The sequence below is a fragment of the Geotrypetes seraphini genome, chromosome 4, assembly GCF_902459505.1.
Source record: "Geotrypetes seraphini chromosome 4, aGeoSer1.1, whole genome shotgun sequence".
Classification (NCBI taxonomy): Eukaryota; Metazoa; Chordata; class Amphibia; order Gymnophiona; family Dermophiidae; genus Geotrypetes; species Geotrypetes seraphini.
The window spans coordinates 192,578,755-192,603,489 of NC_047087.1; the positions used below are offsets into that span (position 1 = coordinate 192,578,755).

At 41.1% G+C, this 24,735-nt stretch overlaps 1 protein-coding gene across 4 annotated transcripts in view; it reads right to left on the bottom strand.

Annotated features, from left to right (window-relative positions):
- Positions 1-24,735, bottom strand: part of HELLS (helicase, lymphoid specific) — a 258,918-nt gene that overhangs the window by 22,087 nt on the left and 212,096 nt on the right. For 3 of the 4 annotated variants that reach the window (XM_033943358.1, XM_033943360.1, XM_033943361.1), the window contains exons 19-21: positions 20,307-20,466; positions 5,025-5,121; positions 998-1,074 (exon numbers count right to left, since the gene is read on the bottom strand). In XM_033943358.1, the coding sequence (XP_033799249.1) occupies positions 998-1,074; positions 5,025-5,121; positions 20,307-20,466 (334 nt within the window). The remainder of the gene's footprint in view (positions 1-997; positions 1,075-5,024; positions 5,122-20,306; positions 20,467-24,735) is intronic. The other variant, XM_033943362.1, reaches the window with a different exon arrangement.

Here is a 24,735-nt window from a genome sequence, read left to right on the forward strand (position 1 = left end):
GCTCTTTTGAGTCAAGTCCTTGTCAGTTTATTTGTGTGGAATAATAGTTTTTGCATTTCTCTTTCAGTTTGAATTTATATTCCGGTAATTTCTCCCATGTCAATTTGAGAGACAACGCAGCAAGTCCCTTTTTGAGGAAGCCAAGAATTACCGGCTTGGGAGCTCTTTCTGGCTCTACCTGCTCCTTGACACACCATAAATGGAAGGTCTTTCAGGACTTAGTATAAGCCACAACTTTTGCTTGCATCTTGACCCAGCTCTTAAAGTAGTTGGATCAGAGAATCACTGCTGCCTCATGCTGGCAATGCCTCTGCAATGCTGATCTACAGGCTGCCAGTCAGACCCTATGCCTGACTGCACCTCCACTCCTGCAGACTGACAGATGCGCCCTGGAACAGGAGGAGGTGAGAAGACGAAGCCAGCACCCTGCGAGACACCACCGAGCCTCCTAAGGGTGCCTAATGTCCTGCGCTCGACCCCTGCTTAATAATAGGTGAGAAAACTTCAGGGACGGCCCTAAGCTACAAAGAAAATTAAGCAGGCTGGCTAACAGGTACCCACTGGGATTGGCTTGTCAGCTACAGACTGAAATCTGTGTGTTCTCAATACAGGCAAAGCAGGAGAAATGCTCCAAGCACAATAATCCCCCCCCCCCCACAAATAAAAAAGGACTAAAAACACCAAATAAAATAATAAAGAAAGGAGAACAGAACACACTCGTCTGCCATGCTTGCAGAAAGAAAAAAAACAAACAAACAAACTGTAGGTGGAATTAGAGAGAACAGTGAAGTACAGTAGAGGCAAAGAGAAAATATCTGGAGTGGATTCCTTCTGCAGATGGCACGTGGCCATGGGGATACTATCCATCTGTCTAGAATGTCTCACTTATTGCACTGGAAAAACAATCTGCTGTTCAAACTCAGCAGCTATACTGCTATATACTGTATGCACAGGATCAAATTCAACATGGAAAGGTGCAATCCAGTAGTTTACTTACCAAATAGATCACTTCTGTCCAATAGCAATTCCAAATCTTTGTCAGTGATCACCTTGCCTGTTGATCCTGTCACCTCTCTGTACAAACAGGAGTACAAACTCTTCTGTGCTTATTTTTATTTATTTATACATTTTTATATATTTATAATTTATTCTTTTTATTTCTATATAACTATATATTTATGATTTATTTTTAAATATTCTACAGTGCCTCCTTGGCACTGAATCATTCAAAGCAGTTTTCAAAAGCATATACAGCAGTTACTTACCTTAACAGGTGTTATCTGGGGACAGCAGGCAGATATTCACACATGTGGGTGACATCATCATGGAGCCCAGTATGGACAAGGCTAAAGTGTACTGTTATTTTGAGCTTTTGTGAAGCTTTGAGACTGCCTTCATTGCACAAGCCCAAGTGCCTTTCAGCCCAACATTGGCTCACGATTCCTCAGTTTCGAAAGCAAGCTAAGAAGCCAACCAGGGCAGGTGGGAGGGATGTGAGAATATCTGCCTACTGTCCCCAGATAACACCTATTACAGTAACTGTGATTTATACTAGGACAAGCAGACAGCATATTCTCACATGTAGGACTCCCTAGCTTACTGAAATGGGATTGAGGGAGAGTTGGTCATTAGACCATCTTGCCTGGAATAGGATTCTAGATAGTAGTGAGATGTGAATATATAGACTGAGGACCAAGTAGCTGCTTTGCAAATATTTTCAATGGGAGTGGAATGCAAAAAAGCCACTGATGCTGCCATAGTTTGGATCTTGTGTGCTGTAACATGCTCCTCAAGCTGCAGCCCAGTATGAGAATAGCAATAGGAAATGCAGGCCGCTAACCATGTAGAAACAGTTTGTTTGGTTATAGGCAGACCCAATTTATTGGGGTCAAAAGAGAACAGTTGAGGTGAAGACCTGTGGGGCTTATTCCTCTGTAGGTAGTAAGCCAAGGCACGTTTACAGTCCAATGTGTGAAGAGCCGTTTCCCCAGAATGAGAATGAGTATTTGGGGGAAAAAACAAACAGGTAGCACAATGGATGAAGGCGAAATTCCATGGCTACTTTCAAAAGGAATTTAGGATGAGTTCCGAGAACTACCTTATCATGATGAAAAACTGTAAAAGGTGAGTCACAAACCAGCGTTTGAAGTTCACTCACTCAATAAGCAGAAACGACACAGATCAAGGCCACTTTCCAAGTGAGAAATTTAAGATGAGTAGTTGCTAGAGGTTCCAATGGAGGTTTCATCAGGATGGTGAGAAATACATTGAGATCCCAGATACCTGGAGGCAGCTTTAATGGAGATTTTGAGTTTAAGAGTCCTTTCATAATCCAGGAAATAAGTGGATGAGTAGCTACAGGTTTATTATTGAAAGGAGCATGGTAAGCACTAATAGCACTGAGGTGAACTCTAACCAAAGTGGTTTTAAGTCCAGAGTTGGATAAGTGGAGAAGGTAGTCAAACATTGAAGGAACAGAAAATGTGAAGTGATCCAGGTGATGGAGATTACACCACGAATTAAAGAATGTCCACTTGAATCAATAACATTGCTAAGAAGGTTTTCTGGAAGCAGTTATAATGGCTTGTACTAGGACAGAAAAATTTAAATCTGATGAAGTCAGGTTGAGAAGTACCAAGCTGTTAGGTACAGAAATTGCAGATTGGGATGTAATACAGAACTTTAATTGCAGACTGGGATGTAATAGAGAACCTTGACTCTGAGTGAGTAGAGATGGAAAAATTTGTAATGGAATTGGATCCTTGACAGGAAGGGAGAACCAAGATTATCTGGATGTATGGGAATGTGTATGTAGGCCTCTTTGAAGTCTAGAGAGAACAGCCAATCATTTCATTCTAAAAGTGGGTATAGAGTCTTTAGGGATAGTATGCGAAACTCTACTTTGACCAAATATTTGATGAGAGCTCAGAGGTCACCCTATCTTCTTTGGAATTAGGAAATATCTTGAGTAGAACCCCTGATTTTTCTAGGGAGGGGGTACTGACTATGGGATTTAGTTGAAAAAGAGCTTTGATTTTCTGAAGGGATGTCTGTTGAGATGTGAGAGAGGACTCTCTTGAATGGTTGGATAGAGGAACTTTGAGGACCCAAGTGTCTATTGTAATGAGAGTCCAGCATTGATGGTACAAAAAGATGGCCTTCAATGGGATGGGGAGGTGGCTGAGTTGGAGGAATTGTGCTATGCTCTCTAGAAGCATGTCAAAAAGACCAAATTGATTTCTGTGGAGTCTGAAGTTTCTAGGACTTCTGTGGAGGAGGTTTAGAAGAGGACGAGGTTGCTGGATAACATCTCTTGTAAGAAGAATAAGCTGGTTTCTGGGTAAATTTAGATGGTTGAGTCTTAGATTTAGACCTTGCTAAAGTAGCCCAGCTCTGCTCATGTCGAGTAAATCTTTGCATGGCATCCTCGACTTTGTCTCCAAAAAGCTCTCCACTGTCACAAGGAATATTGGCTAAACAATTTTGAACGCTAATGTCAAGGTTAGAGACTCTAAGCCATGCGAGATGTCTCATAGCCAATGCTTTAGAGAACACATCAAATGCATCAAAAGCTGATCTAGCCATAAATTTTCTAGTTTGAAGAAGGCGGCGAGTAGTTTCTTGAAACTCCGGAAGTTGATCAGAAGGAATACATTACTCAAAATCAGCCATTCTCTTTATGAGTTGTTTAAGATAGAAGGACAAAGAAATTATAGCTATGAACTCTGCTGGTCAACAGATTTCTGGAAAAGGTGGTGGCCAAATTTATCCATGGTGCAGCTGTCACATCCTGGTGGTGTAGTAGCATACACTCTTGTGCTGGAGGATTTTTTAAAGAGTGGATTCAACCAGCAAAGACTGGTGCTGTTAACTGTGACTTATCAAAGCCTGGGCACGACTGCATTCTATACAAAGTCAATTTTTCTTGGAGCTATGGGAAGGGTTAGAGGAGTTTCCCCACTTCTTAAACATACAGTATGAAGAGCTTTGCTCTTGGTTCAATGTTTAACTCTTAATTTAACAGGCAAAGCTTTTCCCATCTGCCACTCTGGAGCAGACAGCGTGGGTTCAAGATAAGCTTCAGTATGAGCAGAGATCTGAATCTTGGCATGATGTTGATGCATTTGGATGACTGGACTGAGGCTCATCTCCCACTGAACTCATCGCTTTCTTCTTTTGTACAATCTTTACTACTGCGTTGTGACTACAACCAACTTTGCTAGCAATCTGGCAGCACAAAAATCCTTCCTTGGACAGTCTCAATCCAGTTTTGAACATGATCTGTAAAAGTTAATGTAGCTATATTCCAGTATTAACAAAATTGTAAAATTAGAAACAAGTGATCTTAAAAAGTTGATTCTAATAGCCAAATGTATCCCTTATAAGGTGGAACAAGACAAATCTATTGGGTCAACAAAGCTAAAAGAATGCCAGATAGTTGAAAAAATGCAAAATTCACAAGTGGTTCTAGACTTTTGCATACCACTTGTATGTATTTTACAAGTTTTTGGTAAAATCCTGATTTTGAACATCTTAAGTTGTCCCTTTTCTGACTTAGATATCCTATGCAAAATGGAGCTTAAAATGAGGATGGGCAGAGTTTCTTCCAAGTAAATACAGGCAGATCAGCCTTCCCCCTGTATCTCTTCAAATCATCGCCAGCTCAAGCAGCTTCTCTTACCCACTGCTCGTGCTGGCCTCATCCTTCCCTCCAATGTCACTTCCTGGTCCCCACTAACAGGAAGTGGCATCAGAGAGAGGGATGATGCTGTTGCAAGCAGCGGATAAGAGATGCTGTTTGCAACCGATAAAGAATTGAAGAGGTACTGAAAGGGGAAGGGAAGAGGAGAGGTACCTGCACCTTGTCCCCCTTTACTATGCCAGTGGATGACATTTACCTGGAATTTGGACAGCATACATTCATTGAGGATATTTTGAATTATCTCCTTGTTAACTTGTGAGACTAACATGAACACCCATTCTTGAGCTGTTCTGGTGCCTGTTATAGCATACTTACAACCTACTTTTCATAATCTTTTGACTGTAGTAATTCCATCAGTTCTTTAGGATCCAAGCAGCTCCTTGACTGATTCATTCCAGATTGACCACCTTTGAACTTATCTAGAAGAAAAAATATAGTGCTATTTTTCTCCAATACCCACAATGGCAGTTAAGACAGATGTTTCTTCTTCTTCACTCAAAAGAGTCAGCATTTCTAAATTTCAGCATACCCTAAGGCTGATTTTATTTTGTATATATATTTTTTAAAAATGCCACACTGGTTTACAACGCTGTATGTTCCTTAAACAGAATTATATATTCCATCCTACCATCAATTAATAAACTAATACAGTGGGTTCCTGCCCAGTTAAATTGTACTGACCCAGTGATCCCCAAATTGTCAGTGACACACAACTGGGTAGTGTAGCTGAAAATCTGGGAAGACTGCTGTGGTACTATCCACTTAGCACCGAGTTAGAGTTGTTATCCCTACTAATGAAAAATTCATTGATTAATGTTGAACTTATTACTGTACTCCTGAGGAAGATTCTGTGAAATATGGTTCCATGTTGGGTTCTTGAATATATAATTTGAATTTTATATAAAAAACACAATGGACCTTTGAATTATATAACAATTATCACTTTGGAGTACTATCAGTATTGTTGGTAATGGTATACCAAGGTAAGTGGAACCCAAATAAACTGAGGGGTTCTCTTTTCTTTTTCCTCTGTTTTTAATTATAAAGGAAACTTGTAACCCCAAGGAAAAAAACAATCCCTTTGGGACTGCACAAGCTTACCACAGGTACCATCTACTGAGACTGAGAACAGACTGACTTTCAGGAGACTACACAGCCCACTTATAGGTTAAATTGAAACTCAGTAGTTCTCAGTCTCCATCTGCTAGTAGGAGTGCTAATACATATCTGTGCCATTCTAGAGGGACGCTATGGATATGCTGACTGCAATAAGGCTCAATATTGGACTACTAAATGGGATACAGGCCTACTCTGCAACTTAGTTGTCCTCAAGAGGAACGAAGCAGAACATGCCCCTCCTTGTTAAATTTTTGCATCTGTGTACACATGTGGTAGGGGTTTCTATTGGCTAGTCCTGGGCACAATTGGTATAAGGCAATCTAGGAGATGTTGGCTAATATGACACCATTGGCTGATTGGAACATGCTGGGAAGCCCTTTTAGCCTTCAGCTGGGCCAGGAGAGAATTTTCTCAACATAGCTCATGAGACCCCTGCTTCAAGTGGTCTTATCTTCTTGGAACCTAAGTTTAGTCCTGGTGATTGCCTTTCCTTCCTCTCAGGTCCTGTATAGTATCCGCTCACTAAGTTTGCCTATGGAAGGTGGTACACTTTTTCTGCCTGCCTGAATTTAGGCTCATCACTTCCAACTATAGACAGTCAAACTATGTATAGGTCTCCCTCATAGGTTCCCAAACCTTTCCATGTTATGATGAGCTAGGCACTGATCTCCAGAGGTCAGGGGATGAATGCTTCAATACATACCAGCAAGAATTTGCAAGTACCAGAGAGTTTCAAGTTTCAAGTTTCAAGTTTATTATGGGACTTGATAAATCGCTTAATCAAATATTCTAAGCGAGTGGGTGAGGGCTGACAAACCTCTTTTTTTTTTTCATCTTTATTCCTTTTTATTTCTTTCAACAAGTGTACAATATTATTACAAGTAATTCACATCACTCATTTGACAATCTTAACCAATATTATTACACATGTTTTAATTCCCTCCACCCATCTCCCACCCCCTCCCATATCAACAAAATATTTTATCCAAACATATACATACTTAGACTTTCCCTCCCCCCCATTTATACAAATTATCCCCTAAGGAAAAAGAATAAACCTTAATCATTACAATATTCAATTAATGGCCTCCACACCTCCTTAAACCTTTTAAAATTTCCCCTCTGTACTGCAAAAAATCTTTCCATCTTATACAAATGACAAACTGAGTTCCACCAAAAACTACAATTCAATCTAGAATAGTCTTTCCAATTAGTTGTTATTTGTTGAATTCCCACTCCAGTAAGAATCATCAATAATTTGTTGTTTGCTGCGGATATCTGACTTTTGGCCCTCATACACATTCCAAAAATCACTATGTCGTAGGATAATGCTACATGATTTTCCATCAATATATTAACTTGATCCCATATTGATATCCAAAATGCCTGAATACATGGACAATAAAATAAAAGATGGTCTAAAGTTCCAATTTCAATTTTACAATGCCAGCATCTATTAGACTTAGAGCAATCTAATTTTTGTAATCTAGTAGGGGTCCAGAATGCTCTATGCAACAAAAAGAACATGTTTGCCTAATAGATGCCGACATCGTACCTTTAATTCTCCAAGACCAAATACGTGGCCATTGAGATGCATTAATTTGATGTTTAATCTCAATGCTCCAAATATCTCTTAATCCATTTTTTGGTTTCTTATTCAAATAATTAGATATAATTTTATACCACTTTGCGGCCTGGTGTCCCAGAAAATCTGCCTGGAAACATTAGAATTCTAAGCTGTAATGATCATTTAAAGATTTCCATTCAGGGAACCCCACCTGAATAGCCTGCTTCAATTGCAACCACTTATAACTTTGTTTTTTATTCAGACCATATTTATGTTGCAATTGTGAAAAATCAAGCAGCTTACCATTATCAATTACTTCCGTTAAGGATCTTATACCTGCTTTAATCCAATCCTTCCAGACAATCTTAAACCCGCCTATTTGTATCTTGGAGTTTACCCAAATAGTCTGTTGTTTCGATTTTAAAATAGAATCACTAGTTAATTTATCTACAAATCGTAATGTTTTCCAAGTATCCATTAATACTTTATTGTCTTTACGTATTCTAGGCACTTTTATACCAAGCAGAAGATCAAGCCTAAGTGGAAAAATAAGTGATCTCTTCACTCGTAACCATTCTGGTAGTTGTTCCAAAAGCTCTGGGAGGACCCAATACATACCTTGGCGCATGATATAGGCCTGATGATACCTATAAAAATTGGGAAAATTTACCCCACCCTCCTCAATTGGTCTTTGCAAAGACACTAGAGCCACTCTTGCAATTTTACCCAGCCAAATAAATTTAACCAGAATACTATTGAATTTTTTATAAAAAGACCCCTGAAAAAACACTGGTATCATTCCCAATTGATAGCAAACTACAGGCAAAATCATCATTTTAACAGTTTGAACTCTTCCCCACCATGACAAATGTAAAGGATTCCATTGCTCACATAACTCTGTTACTTTTTGTAATAAAAATTTTTCGTTTATTCTCATTGTCTCTTCGAGTGTTTTATTCAACCAAATACCTAAGTATTTTATACCATCCTCTTTCCAAATAAAAGGGAAAGAATCAAGTATACCTTTTGTACAATGTACATTTAAAGGTAAAATTTCTGATTTAGTCCAATTTATTTTGTATCCTGAGAATTTTCCAAATGTATCTATTATCTCCAGTAGACATGGAATTGTTGTTTCCGGATTCCTCAAATGAAGCAATATATCATCTGCATAAGCGGATACTTTATATTCCACTCCAGCACATGGAATACCCTCTATGTCCTTTGCCTGTTGGATAGCTAACAACAAGGGTTCAAGAACTATATCAAAGAGCAAAGGAGATAATGGACAACCCTGTCTAACTCCCCTCTGCAATTTAAAAGCATCTGAAAAATTATTATTTATATATAAACGAGCAGTTGGGGAGCTATACAGTGTTTGAATCATTTGTATAAATCCAGATCCAATACCAAACTATTCCATAGCTTGATACATGAAATTCCATTCTACACGATCAAAAGCCTTCTCAGCATCTAGTGATACTGAAAACGCCGGATCATTAATTTGTCTTGTTAAATAATACATCTGAAATGCCAGTCTAGTATTATTTGAAGAGTGTCTTTGAGCAACAAATCCAGTTTGATTTATTCCTATTATATGCGGAAGAGCTTTAGCCAATCTTAATGCTAAAATCTTAGCTAATATTTTACCATCTACATTTATTAAAGATATAGGCCTGTAATTTGACACCAATGTTGGATCTTTATTTGGCTTTGGCAAAACAATAGTTAAAGATTCTGCCATAGTGCCTGATATACAACCTTTATTCAGTTGGTCCTGATATAGTTTTAATAAATATGGTAAAAGGGAAATTTGAAATTCTTTATAAAACTCTACTGTAAATCCATCTCCACCTGGAACGGTCCCAACTCTAAGGGATTTTAATGCCATTTGTAACTCTTTTAATGATATAGGTTTATCTAAACTTCCTTTTATATGATCAGGAACCTTAGGTCCTTCAACTAAACTCAAAAAATCCAACCCATCTTTCTCTTTATCTAAATAAGACTCAGAAGAATACAGTGACTTATAATATTTTAAAAATTGTTTTAATATATTTTCAATTTGAGAATGAGAATTTCCTAATTCATCCTTAATTATGCTTATTTTCTCCTTTCTTTGCTTTTAAATAATTTGCCAATAATCTTCCAGCCTTATTTGCACTACCATAATACATCGTTTGCTGAGCAAAAATATCTTTCCTTACTAACCCAGAGGAAATTTCATTATATTCACATTTTTTTTTAAACAATATTTGAAATGTCTCTTGTTCCCATTTATTAACCAATTTTAATTCCAAATTTTTAATTTCTTTTTCCAAATTTGCAAATTGCTTTCTTATCTGTTTCTTTTTATACGCAGAATACGATATAATTTGTCCTCTCATAGTTGCTTTAAAAGCATCCCATAATATTCCAATCGACATTTCCTCTAGATCATTAAGTCTGAAATATTCATTCATTTTTATCTGAAATTCTGTGCAAAATTTAGAATCAGCAAGCAAAGTATTATCAAACCTCCATACAGGTTTGGAATTATCTTGATCTATTAAGTTAACTTCTATCCACACACCACCATGATCAGATATTACTATTGGTTCTATGTCAGCTTTTACAACTTGCTGTACCATCTGATCTGAAACAAAAATATAATCAATTCTTGAAAATGATTGATGAACATGTGAACAAAATGTAAATTCCCGATCATTAAAATGAAGAATACGCCATATATCTTTTAAATTACATGCTTGTACCAAATTATCTAATCCCATTGATTTCATAATTCTACTAGGCTTTTTATCCATTATTGGATCTATAACAGCATTGAAATCCCCAGCCATCACTATATTAGTAGTAGCCAGTGGTAAAACTAATTGTTGTAGAGATTTAAAGAATTCACTTTGATTCGAATTAGGGGCATATATATTTAGTAACGCCAATGTAATATTGCCCATGCTCATGTCAACAAGTAACCACCTTCCTTGAGGATCTGCCTTTACCATATTAAATGTTGCTGAACATTTTTTATTAATCAATATTGCTACTCCTGCCTTCTTTTTTATCGCTGGTGCATATAAACATTGTTTTATCCAATTACCTGATAGCTTCATAGACTCTATTCCAGACAAATGTGTCTCTTGCAGAAAACAAATATCTATATTTTGTTGTTTAATATATGCCAGTGATTGAGGCCATTTACGTTCAAAGAAAAATTTTAAAACCCATTTTACAAATAAAATATAATATATAAACATATCTCTCTCAAACATAAAATATACATATTTTCTTTTTCCTTAAACCAGTTTATAAATTTCCCCTCCCTCCCATCTTTCCCCATCCCCCCCTATTCTCCTCCCCCTCCCTCCCCTAATACGACTGAAATCTTCAAAACGCACATATTAACTGAATAAAGAATATAACTCCCCACAGGCAATAACATATTCATTTTTTTCTTTCTCTCTAATTCTTACCAAACAATCAACTCCAAACTCTCCTGCAGTCAATCCATTCTACAATACCCTAAATACCCATATTTACTCTAATCCCATTTTTATAAACTTTTCCCCTCATTCAAACTTTCAAACATTCTTCCATCCTATATCCTTAATAAATTTATAAAAGGATATACCCTATATTTCAGATTCCATTTTTTTTATAATTATACCCACCCAAGATTAATACCTTTTTTTTTCTTCTCTTTCCAAAAAGCACAGTTACTTACCGTAACAGGTGTTATCCAGGGACAGCAGGCAGATATTCTTGACTGATGGGTGACGGCACCGACGGAGCCCCGGTACGGACAATTTTAGAGTGATTGCACTCTAAGAACTTGGAAAGTTCTGGCATGCCGCACCGCGCACGCGCGAGTGCCTTCCCGCCCGACAGAGGCGCGCGGTCCCCAGTTATGATAAGCCAGCTAAGAAGCCAACCCGGGGAGGTGGGTGGGACGCAAGAATATCTGCCTGCTGTCCCTGGATAACACCTGTTACGGTAAGTAACTGTGCTTTATCCCAGGACAAGCAGGCAGCATATTCTTGACTGATGGGTGACCTCCAAGCTAACAAAAAGAGGGATGGAGGGAAGGTTGGCCATTAGGAAAACAAATTTTGCAAAACAGATTGGCCGAAGTGTCCATCCCGTCTGGAGAATGCATCCAGACAATAATGAGATGTAAAAGTATGAACTGAGGACCAAGTAGCAGCCTTGCAGATTTCCTCAATAGGAGTGGAACGGAGAAAAGCTACAGATGCTGCCATTGCTCGGACTCTATGGGCCGTGACAGAACCTTCCAGTGTCAGTCCGGTCTGAGCATAACAGAATGAAATGCACGCTGCCAGCCAATTAGACAACGTACGTTTAGAAACAGGACGTCCCAATTTATTCGGATCAAAGGACAGAAAGAGTTGGGGAACTGATCTATGGGGTTTCGTACGCTCTAGATAGTAAGCTAGAGCCCTTTTACAATCCAAAGTATGCAGAGCTTGTTCCCCAGAATGAGAATGAGGTTTTGGAAAGAAAACAGGTAGAACAATGGATTGGTTGAGATGGAATTCAGAGACAACCTTAGGGAGAAACTTTGGATGTGTACGCAGAACCACCTTGTCATGGTGAAAGACCGTAAAAGGTGGATCTGCAACCAATGCATGAAGCTCACTGACCCTCCTGGCAGAGGTAAGAGCAATAAGGAAAAGTACCTTCCAAGTGAGAAACTTGAAAGGAGAGGTAGCCAAAGGTTCAAATGGAGGCTTCATTAAGGCAGAAAAAACCACATTGAGATCCCAGATAACAGGAGGGGCTTTAAGAGGTGGTTTCACATTGAAAAGACCTCGCATGAACCTGGACACCAGGGGATGAGCTGAGAGAAGTTTTCCATGGACCGGCTCATGAAAAGCAGCAATGGCACTGAGGTGGACTCTGATGGAAGAAGACTTAAGGCCAGAGTCAGACAAGGAAAGCAAATAATCCAACAACGTCTCCACTGCCAGGGAAGTGGGATCAAGATGATGAAGAAGACACCAGGAAGAAAATCTCGTCCACTTCTGATGGTAACATTGCAGAGTGGCTGGTTTCCTGGAGGCATCTAGAATGGAACGAACAGGCTGAGATAAAAGAGTATCATGAGATGTCAGCCCGAGAGATACCAAGCTGTCAGGTGCAAAGACTGTAGGTTGGGATGTAGAAGGGTCTCCTGATGCTGTGTAAGCAGAGAAGGAAACAGAGGAAGAAGAAAAGGTTCCCTGGAACTGAGTTGAAGTAGAAGGGAGAACCAATGTTGCCTGGGCCACCTCGGAGCAATCAGAATCATGGTGGCTCGTTCCCTCTTGAGCTTGAACAAGGTTCTCAACATGAGAGGCAGAGGATGGAAGGCATACAGGAACATATTTGACCAGTCGAGGAGAAATGCATCCGCTGCCAGACGGTGAGGAGAGTAGAGTCTGGAGCAGAATAGGGGCAGCTGGTGATTGTGAGGAGCTGCAAAGAGGTCTATCTGAGGAGTGCCCCATTGAGTGAAGATAGACTGTAGAGTTACAGGATCGAGTGTCCACTCGTGAGGCTGGAGAATTCTGCTGAGTTTGTCCGCTAAGGAATTCTGTTCTCCCTGAATGTAGATAGCTTTCAGGAAGAGATGGTGATCTATGGCCCAAGTCCAGATCTTTTGGGCTTCTTGGCATAAGAGGCGAGAGCCTGTCCCACCTTGTTTGTTGATGTAGTACATCGCAACTTGATTGTCTGTGCACAGCAGAAGGACCTGAGGAAAGAGAAGATGTTGGAAGGCCTTGAGGGCATAAAACATCGCTCTGAGTTCCAGGAAATTGATGTGATGCTTCTTTTCCTGGGCTGTCCAAAGGCCTTGAGTTTGGAACTCGTTCAAATGAGCTCCCCATGCATAAGGCGAAGCGTCGGTGGTGATGACTAGTTGATGAGGAGGTTGATGGAACAGAAGACCTCTGGATAGATTTGAGGATACCAACCACCATCGTAGAGACTGACGAAGAGATGATGTCACAGATATGTGTCGCGAGCAAGGATCCATCGCTTGGGACCACTGAGTAGCAAGGGTCCATTGAGGAGTGCGCAGGTGAAGACGTGCGAGGGGTGTGACATGAACTGTGGATGCCATGTGACCCAAGAGTACCATCATTTGTCTGGCTGAGATGGAATGTTGTGGAAGCACCTGCTGACATAGAGACTGAAGGGTCTGAAGATGATTGGATGGTAGGAATGCTCTCATGAGGAGTGTGTCCAGCATCGCTCCAATGAATTGAAGTCTCTGAGTGGGGATGAGATGAGATTTGGGTAGATTGATCTCGAATCCCAGTATTCGTAGAAACAGGAGGGTTTGGTTGGTGGCCAGGAGAACTGCTTGAGCGGATGTGGCCTTGATTAACCAGTCGTCCAGGTAAGGGAATACCTGAAGGTGGTGAGAGCGTTGAAATGCAGCTACCACAATAAGACATTTGGTGAACACCCTTGGAGAGGAGGCAAGACCGAAGGGCAGCACCTTGTATTGGTAATGACAATGATTGATCATGAATCGGAGATACCGTCTGGAGGTTATATTGACCGGTATGTGAGTGTATGCCTCTTTGAGATCGAGGGAGCATAGCCAGTCGTCTTGATTGAGAAGAGGATAAAGGATGGCTAAGGAAAGCATCTTGAATTTTTCCTTTACCAGATGTTTGTTGAGATCGCGAAGATCCAAAATTGGTCTGAGATCTCCTGTTTTTTTGGGAACTAGAAAATAACGGGAGTAGAACCCCTGCCCCTTTTGATCTAAAGGAACTTCTTCTATAGCGTTCAGAAGGAGGAGGGATTGGACTTCCTGAATAAGGAGGGCAGATTGAGGACTGTTCAAAGCAGACTCTTTTGGCAGGTTTTGGGGCGGAAGAGTCTGAAAGTTGAGAGAGTAGCCGTGGCGGATGATGTTGAGGACCCATTGGTCCGAAGTGATAACTTCCCATCGGCTGAGGAACAGAGAAAGACGACCTCCTATAGGTTGAGGCAGGAGAGCAGATATAGGAGTACTGGCTATACTTTGGAGAAGTAAGTCAAAAGGGCTGTGTCTTCTGCTGTGGAGGTGGCTTTACAGGCTGCTGTTGCTGCTGTTGTCTGGGAAGCTGACGCTGTTGCTGCCGTTGACGCCTGGGTTGCTGAGCTGTTGTTGGCAATGGCCGAGCTGTGAAGCGGCGTTGATAGGCTGACTGTTGTCTAAAAGGCCTTGTTGGGGGAGGCTTTTTCTTATTTTTAAGTAGGGTATCCCAACGTGTCTCATGAGCAGATAGCTTTTGAGTAGTCGAGTCCATGGATTCCCCAAAAAGCTCATCCCCTAGGCACGGGGCGTTGGCTAACCGATCTTGATGATTAACATCAAGTTCAGATACCCGAAGCCAGGCCAGGCGACGCATTGCCACAGACATTGCTGTCGCTCTGGATGTAAGTTCGAAGGTGTCGTAAATGAACCTAACCATGAACTTACGCAGCTGAAACAGAGATGACAAGCAATGGTGGAAAGATTGTTGTTTCCGTTGAGGAAGGTACTTCTCAAATGAAGCCATGGTGGTAAGGAGATGTTTAAGGTAGAAAGAAAAATGAAAACCATAATTTCCAGCTCTATTTGCCAACATTGCATTTTGGTAGAGCCTCTTACCAAATTTGTCCATGGCTTTACCCTCTCTGCCAGGAGGTACAGAAGCATATACACTGGCTCCTGAAGATTTTTTAAGGGTGGATTCGACAAGTAAAGATTCATGTGGAAGTTGCGGTTTGTCGAACCCAGGAATGGGAATTACTTTATATAGAGAGTCTAACTTACGTGGGGCCCCTGGAACCGTTAAGGGAGTCTCTAAATTCTTGTAGAAAGTCTCCCTCAAGATGTCGTGAAGAGGGAGCTTCAAAAATTCCTTTGGAGGTTGGTCAAAGTCAAGGGCATCCAAAAAAGCTTTAGACTTTTTGGACTCAGCCTCCAAAGGAATGGACAAAGAATCACACATATCTTTCAGGAAACTGGAGAAAGATGAAGTGTCATGCTTAGAGGACGGGTCATGTACAGCAGACTCCTCCTCATCTGAGGAACATTCTCCTTCAGAGAGAAAGGGTTCCTCTGAATCTCCCCACAGATCAGGATCCCTGACATGGGGAGAACGGTCCCGAGACTCTGGGGTAGATGGTTCTACATGTCGGGTTTTGCGCACCGATTTACCCGATCTCATCGATACCGAACCAGGCGATGTAATCGGTGGCACCGGAGCCGAAGTCTGCACCGACTGATGTTGAGCTCTCGGCTCCGGCGCAAGGACTGGCATCGATACCGATGAGGTGGAGTGAATCGGTACCGAGGGAGTGGATACCGACAGCACAGGTTGTTCCACTATCGGGACCGGCACCGGAAGGTTCGGTGCCAGGATAGCTGGAAGGAGCTGTTGTAATTGCTCCTTGAGCTGTGCCTGGAGAATGGCCGTAATACGGTCATCAAGGGATGGCACCGGTACCGCTTTTTTATTCTGCGGTACCTGCGGTGCCGCTCGACGCCCTGGAGATGAGGAGCCCGATGTCGAGGGACTCACCTCGATAGGGGCGGAGCGCTTCCGCTGGCGCCTCACAGTCGGCAGGATTGGACTCACTGCACTCGAGACCGGAGGACGCTCTAGCGGGGAAGGCTTCTTAGCCGGCTTACCTGCATGCTGGGACGCCGGTGCGGTGTTGTGCGGCGTCGAAGAAGAGGGTGCCGACTGAACTGGTGCCGAAGTCGGAGTCGATGGAACGGGATCGGATATCTCGGCACCGAACAGTAATCACTGTTGTATTTGGCGATTTTTTAATGTTCGTTTTTTAAGTGTGGCACAGCGGGTGCAGGTGGAGGCCTGATGCTCAGGACCCAAACACTGTAAGCACCAGTTGTGTGGGTCCGTGAGAGATATGGGCCGAGCACACCGCTGGCACTTTTTAAAACCTGGCTGAGGGGGCATGAACGTGAAGACGGCTTCAGCCAAATCGAAGGCCGAGGCCTCGATGGTGGCAGAAGGCCCCGCAGGGGAAAAGCCAAATTTGAATAAAAAAAGAAGATTTTTTTTTTTTTTTTTACAAAAATCAAAGAAAAAAGAAACAGGCAAAAAGCCAAAAAGGTTTACGCGAGCGGGAAGGCAAGTCAAAAAATTTTCAACAGCCGTTGAAAAAACGCGTCTTCTTAGCTCCGCGGAAACTAAGAAACTGGGGACCGCGCGCCTCTGTCGGGCGGGAAGGCACTCACGCGTGCGCGGTGCGGCATGCCAGAACTTTCCAAGTTCTTAGAGTGCAATCACTCTAAAATTGTCCGTACCGGGGCTCCGTCGGTGCCGTCACCCATCAGTCAAGAATATGCTGCCTGCTTGTCCTGGGATAAAAAAAGGTATTAATCTTGGGTGGGTATAATTATAAAAAAAATGGAATCTGAAATATAGGGTATATCCTTTTATAAATTTATTAAGGATATAGGATGGAAGAATGTTTGAAAGTTTGAATGAGGGGAAAAGTTTATAAAAATGGGATTAGAGTAAATATGGGTATTTAGGGTATTGTAGAATGGATTGACTGCAGGAGAGATTGGAGTTGATTGTTTGGTAAGAATTAGAGAGAAAGAAAAAAATGAATATGTTACAGAAGTTTCCCATAACGTCAATGTAACATAGATCACTCTATCTTATTTTATTAATTTTTAAATTTAACCTATAAATCAAAAGAAGGATCAACCATTTCAATCAAGCAATCTTCTCAGTCTCAAGAACTTTCATTAAGTTCCATTACATTTCCAACTTATTTCAGTCTCTTCTCCATTCTTCTCAACTGTAATACTTGTTCATCTTCATCCTGTTATTTCAGTCTCATTTAGATGTGAATCAACAACCAAATTAAGGATCAAGCCAATTCACTTAAGCGATCCTCATAGTCCCACCACTTCACACCAATTTTTCAGTATATCTTGTATTATCCTATATTCTGATTGTCAATATGTCTGTAATGCATCAATTATGCATCACCCTCTTGTTATCTCAGTCAAACTCAAGATATGATTTATAAATTAAATCAAGATCATTCTATATCCTTTAAACAATTCTCCCACTCTCTCTATTGCACTCCAATATTCCTTACAATTCCATCTTCTTGCAGCTTACTATTCCATCCATCTCAAATGAAGTACTTATGCATCATCAGCTTTTTATATCAGTCATTCTCAGATGCAAATTATAAATTTAAGAAAGGATCAAGTCTTATCCAACAATCCATCTTTACAGTCACAACACTTTACATCAAGATTTACTATATTTCCATCCTATTATATTTTAAGATTCCACATTTCTCCATTGTAGCATTTTTGTATCCTCAATCTGTTATCTCAGTCTCGCTCAGATATAAATTATAAATTCACATTAAGAATCCATCCAAATCTTATAAATGATCTTTATATTCTCTTCTCTTCATATAAGTTCCACCACATTTTTCCTTTTCACATTTTCTTTTCTTTCATTCTTATTTTCTCCTTAAAGTTCTTCTTTCTTCTTTATCACTTAGATATCCATCACATATCATATATTTTCCCATATTAATGACAATCCAGCCTTACATTACAGTAATCCTTCCATCTATCCCCTCTTCTGGTTCTGCTTGAGATATTGATCCTTTTTCAACCATAACTGCAATCATTTTTCTTGAAAATATTTTCTCCTTTTTCTTCTTTTATAAATATCTTCAAACTTTCACCACAAAAATATAATCCAAAAATCAAACTCAGTATATATTAATTACAGTATCCATTTACTTTCATGAATCCATAGGCAAATCATATTGATCCAGAAATTCCTTTAATTTGACTACTTCTTCAAAATTATAAGTTTTATTCTCATAAATTACCCTCATGATAGCAGGGTATATTAATCCAAATCTTGCCCCCAATGCTCTAAGTTTAGGTCTTAAATCCAAAAGCTGTTTTCTTCTGTATGCCGTAGCTTTTGCAAAGTCAGGCACTATAAAGATCTTAGAGTCCTGACATGTAAGATCCTTGTTTGCTTTAGCCAGCTTTATAATCTCTACCACCTGCTGATGTCTTAGCAGCTTAAAAATTAGTGGACGGGGACCTTTCTGGCTATTTGATCTTTTCATTGGTATCCGATGTGCTCTTTCTACCTCTAAAGGAAAAGAGCTTTTAAACGGTAAAATCTTTGGGATAAAATTAGTCACAAATTGAAAAGGATCATTTTGTTCAATCCCCTCAGGTATCCCAATCAGACGCAGATTATTTCTTCGTTCACGGTTTGACAAATCTTCAAAGTCTTTTTTTAACGCCTCTATTTCCCTATGATCTTTTTTACACACCAGCGCTTCTGCCTCAGATTTTTCAGCGCGCTTTTCTAACTGTTCAATTTTGAAGTCAACTGCCTGCATTCTATTTGTCAAACTCTCTATTTCCTCCTTCACTTCTTTTATATTTTTAGCGTTATCGCTTACTATTTCTTTGATCTTCTGTAGCTCGTTCATCAAATCCCGGTTTTCAATTTCATCTATAGGTAACGGGATCGCTGTCGGGGATACCGAGTCCATTTTTGTTCTTTTTTTACTTCCCGTCCCTGAATTAGTCGGAGTACTTTTACTGGGTTTACCCGAAGCCATTTCTTAATTTAAACTTTCTCCTTTCACTCGCTATTCATTAATTTTAACTGCTGAAATCTCAATAAAATTTGCCTGTCACAACGGAGCTAATCCTCTACCCAGCCATTTTCATGCGCTGCGAAGCCACGCCCCCCCCCCCCCCCCGGCTGACAAACCTCTTGATGAAGGTGCAGGAGTTCTTATAAGAATCTCTTTCCAGATAATGACAGGACAGAGACCTTATCTCTATTGCACTCAACTCTAAGCACTTATTCTTGCCTATTCAGACAAGGAGAGTCTCCACTTTGGGCATGACTTTTTTGTTTGTTTGAAATAATTTTTATTGAACAGACAGAGCAGACAATGTCTTGACTTTTTCCTGAAATGCTAGTACAAAGAAAACCCTGCCTAAACTTAGGGAGAAAATGCTAGCAAAACCAAAAAAAATCCTCACTAAGTATATTGGGAAGTTAGCACACTGATATACTGAATGAAAATGTAAGTATAAGTGAGTAAATATGAATATGTGAATGTAAGAGAAGTAGAGTTAGTCATAGGTCTCCCCCTATCTGAGAAAATAAATTTCCAATGGCATTATAAGTGGCTAATTGAAGTCAACACATGCCACTGGATCACCTATTACATCATTTAACACTTCCACTATGTTAGTGTATTAAATAAACTGTTCTAAATCAATATGTAATTGTATAGCCACTTCACAAGCATTTTAAATTAAATGTATCCAAGTGTAGTCATAAGTATGGGATAAATATTCAAAGACAAGTTCAATGAAGATTCAAATTCATCAATGTCGAGACTTATGGCTACATTTGAATTCTTCTTTGAATATGTGTGAAAGACAAAGAAAAGCTAGGGAAAAGAGCATGAGAATGTGTGTGGTAAGGGCGAGGGATGTTGAGAGATAAACTGGAGCAGAAAAGGAAGGATTAGATAAAAGACCTGCATAAAATTAAATCTAAAAGTCTTCTTTATTAATCTGCTTCTACCCACAGATAAAAACCAAACAGCCTTAGTAAATCAGAGTCTAAAGGAGTTGCAGCAGACCTGGGAAAGAGATCCCCTCTTCCCTTCACCTTAGTCATTAACTCCCAACTTTATGGGATGGCTCCTAGATCCAAGTAAAATTTGTCAAGACCTGATTTATACCATTAACTCTAACGCTAAAACTGGTAATACAAATAGCTTTGCCAATTTAACTTCAATATTGCTGCCAGCAATATCGACATAGTCCCTCATAACCTCAGAATTGTTCATAAAAAAACAAACTTGAAAACTAACTTTTATGAATGACCAGTTTCTCTAGTTTCCTCTTGGCTCCTGCTCTCTCAACTATCTTCTGATCAATAGTATTTGTCGTCACAAGGCGATACACGACAACTGGCTTTGTCTGACCAATTCTGTGGCACCTATCTTGAGCTTGTAGATCACACTGGGGATTCTGGAAAAGAAAAAAAACACACCATATTTAGCAGAGTGCTAGAGCTCTGCTTTGTTCAATAAACTTACTATAGCCTTTAGAATCTTCATAAATAAATCTATATTTTCTAAGGTAAAGCACTTTAGGATTTGATCACATAGAAAGGAGGACCGACTAAAATAGTATATCCAGTCACTCTAAGGAATGTCTCATCAACTGCATTAAAGACATAGTTTTTAAAAAATTGTTCCACAGGTACTTTAAAATATCCTTAGATATGAGTTAACTCTGTAATAGGTTTATCTTTTCCACTGTGTACCATCTCTCACTGCTAGGACTCAAGGAATCAATACATTCTCTTAACTACATAGCTAACTAACTCTTATTCCTAACATAATGAGCTAAGAAATTAAACCCTACCTCCTCCACTATTCAATTTAGCAGTTGCAGCCTATGATCTCAATAAGAAACAAGGACAGCTGGCTAAACTATACCAATTTCAATAAGGATTTAGAAACATAGAAACATGATAGCAGATAAAGGCCAAATGGCTCATTTAGTCTGTCCATCCGCAGTAACCATTATCTCTTTCTCTCTCTGAGAGATCCCACATGCCTAGCCCAGGCCCTTTTGAATTCAGACACAGTCTCTGTCTCCACCACCTCTTCCTGGGAGACTGTTCCACGCATCTACCACCCTTTTCTGCAAAAAAGTATTTCCTCAGATTACTCCTGAGCCTATCACCTCTTAACTTCATCCTATGCCCTCTCATTTCAGAGCTTCTTTTCAAATGAGACGCGACTTGTGCACATTTATGCCACGTAGGTATTTAAACGACTCTATCATATCTCCTCTCTCTCATCTTTCCTCCAAAGTATACATATTGAGATCTTTAGGTCTGTCCTCATATGCCTTATGACAAAGACCATGCACCATTTTAGTAGCCTTCCTCTGGACAGACTCCATCCTTTTTATATCTTTACTAGTGTTTAAGCCTGTTACATTAATGGGTGCTAGTAAAGCCTCCTTCCCTCACAAGTCCCCTATTTTCAGCCCCAGCTCCAAACCCATTTTTACCCCCAGCTCCTTTCTCCCATATTTTCCCTTTCAGCCCCAACCTCCTTTTCTCACCAGCAGCATTTCCCTCCCCACCCACTTCCCTGTGCAGTAGCAGCACACCCTCCCCCTCCATTTCCTTGAGCAGCAGCAGCATTTCCCTCCCCCACCCCACTTCCCTGTGCAACAGCACCTCTTCCATGCTCCCCCCTGTCCCACTTCCCTGCTCCCCTGGTCCAGCAGCACCTCTTCCCTGCTCCCTCTGTCCTTCTTCCTTGCTCCCCCGGACCAGCAGCACCTCTTCCCTGCTCCCCCTGTCCCTCTTCCCTGCTCCCCCAGTCCAGCAGCACCTCTTACCTGCTCCCCCAGGTCCTGCTCCCCCTGTCCCTCTTCCTTGCTCCCCCCGGTCCAGTAGCACCTCTTCCCTGCTCCCCCGGTCCAGCATGGTCATTTGCAGCCAGGATTGCGGCCGGTTTTTGCGAACCTCGCAGGCCGCTCTGCATCTCAATAGCACGTTCCCTCTGGCACGTTCGCGTACGTCAGAGGAAACGTGCTACCGAGGTGCTATGCGGCCTGCGAAGTTTGCTACAGCTAGCTGCGATCCTCACCAGGCTCCTTTGAAGGCGTCGGCAGCGGTTGGTGAATGAGGGCGGGAGAAGGGGAAGCTCCGGAGTGTTCCCTGCTGCCGTATTCTATAATAGAATTCGGCCAGGGAACAGAAAACAGGGCGGCAGGGATCACAAAACCCTAAGTGCGCATGCCTGCTTAGGGTTTTATTATTATTGATGAAGGTGCAGTCTCCAGAATTTGCAATTCACAGTACCGACAATAACATATAAAAGATTTAAAGTCTAGGATAATAAGACACTGAGGGTTCAATGTAAAAAGCTACTGCCAACTCCAGGATACCGCTAGATATACATGCACTTGCGATACATACATACAGTGCTTTCAAATGAATGCACACGAGACCATTAAGTATGCCCTAGCAAAGCAGAGAAAAAAAAAGTGGCCTTTGGCTTAACGCCTGAATTTTTTCACCAAGTCCAAGGCAGAGCAGCCTGACCTGGTCTCTCTTGCTCCTTAGCTATCTGCATTGGTACCCTTAAACAATTTTCCCTGTTGTCTAGTGGTACCTTGAATCCCCCTGCTCCACAGCTTAACAAAAATTTCATTAGTGTCTAGATCACTCCTGCCCCTACCCCATCCTTACAACTTAAAAAAATAGACCCTGGTTTCTAGTGGAACTCGGATACAAACTCCAAAATGCCAATATAATAGATTATTCATCATACACAAAAGATAGAACTTGAAAAGCCCATTTTACACCCTTGAGGTCCAAAATGGGGCAGGAAGACTCCTTCTCAGAGACCACAAAGTAGATGAAATAACAACTGGAACCTATCTCGCTGGAACTACAGCCTTGAGTTTGATTAACCTTTGTAAAGTTTGACAAACCACTACTCTCTTCTAGGGGGCTCAGTAAGGAGACTCAAGAAAGGCATTTGATGTCAAGCAAAATCCAATGCACACCCATCACAAACAACTTCCAGCACCCAATGATGTGAAGTTATTTGGGTCAAATACCAATACAACTCCTGCAGCCTCGCATAGTTTGACAAAGGGTATATCCAAACACCTTCATTGGAAAGGGCATGAAGCGGTAAAGAGGACAACTCTGGTATCAAGACAGCCCCACAAGGACAGAGTGCTCTGGAAAAACTGACCTCTGGGGGGCCAAGACCCCCCTACCCAGCCTCACAATGAACCTCACGTAGATGCCCCTGGGCCAAACCACTCATACCAGCTAGCCAGGGCTTATCCTCTGACAACTAAGGGACTTTGGAGTCACTCAAGCTCTCTTACAGCTTACCCAACTCCTCACCAAACAAAAATGAACCTTTGAAGGGAAAATGACCATGCCTAGATTTGGAAGCTGTATCCATTGACCAGCCTCTGAGCCACAAGAACCTCCTAATAGCAAAGCCCAATGCCATACTCTTGAATGAAAAACACAACAAATCATACATAGCATCCAAAAGATAAGAGGCTCCCATTTCAATCTTAGCCAGGTCCTAATCCACCAAAGATCAATCATCAGTCTCCCTATCCAACACACACTCCGCCCATTGGAAAAAGACCCTAGCCACCAGGCCCCCAGATGGGGGCCTGAACTCCCAAGGCTACAATGTCAAAACTCTGCTCCAGAAGAGACTCCATTCGCCAATCCAGAGAATCCTTGAGAGCGGAGTCATGGTTAACTGACACTGTATTCCTTTCAGTAATGGAAGAGACTACCGCATCAGCCACAAGCGGCCTCAAGGTCTCTGTCAGACGCAGGTATGGGATATATACACAACCCAATACACAAAAGGGAATAGCTGCCTCTGCACAAAACACCAAAGAGTCCAAATAAAGAACAGAGAAATCCAGATCTTCAAGCCAAAGGAACTTTAACACCAACCATATAAGAATAAATTAAGTTCTTACCTGCTAATTTTCTTTCTTTTAGACTCTCCAGACCAGTATAGTCTTCACTGATGGGTAATAGCTCACTTTGGCCAGCAGGTAGAGACTGAGACCAAACTTTGGTTGTAATACTAAATAGCTGTATCCCCTCTAGGAAACCAGTCTGCCGAATAGCCAAGCAGAACTAAGAAGTGCTAATATTTAACAGTAACAACACTCCAAACAGGAGTAACAAACTAAACATATAAGAATGCTGTTGGAAAGTGCATAGAACAAGCCACTGCTGTAAAATGTCTCCACAGCTCACCAGCTATGCCAGCTGAGCCATAGCCACTGTTCTTTGATCTCCCCGGCCCTATAAAAATACTAGAACCCATAGAACAAGCAAAATCTTCACGCAAAAAACTGCAAGAACAACAGACAGGAAGGAACAGGACGCAGTACAACTGCTACCTAGAAAACTCCAGGAAGGGAGGCCGACAAGAGAAAGCCTGCAACTCAGAAACTCTTCTCGCAGAAGTAATGGCTACCAGAACACTGCCTTGAGAGTCAGATCCTTTAACCAACAGGAGCCCAGGGGCTCAAAGGGAGGGTGCACGAGCATGGACAGAACCAGATAGAGATCCCAAGCTGGAACCAAAGGCCGAACAGGAGGCCAAATCAATTTTGCCGCCCACAAAAAGTGAACTACGTCTGGGCAAGAAGTTAAATGCTTACCATGCCACAAAACGCACACAAAGTCACCAGCTTAACCCAGAAAGACCA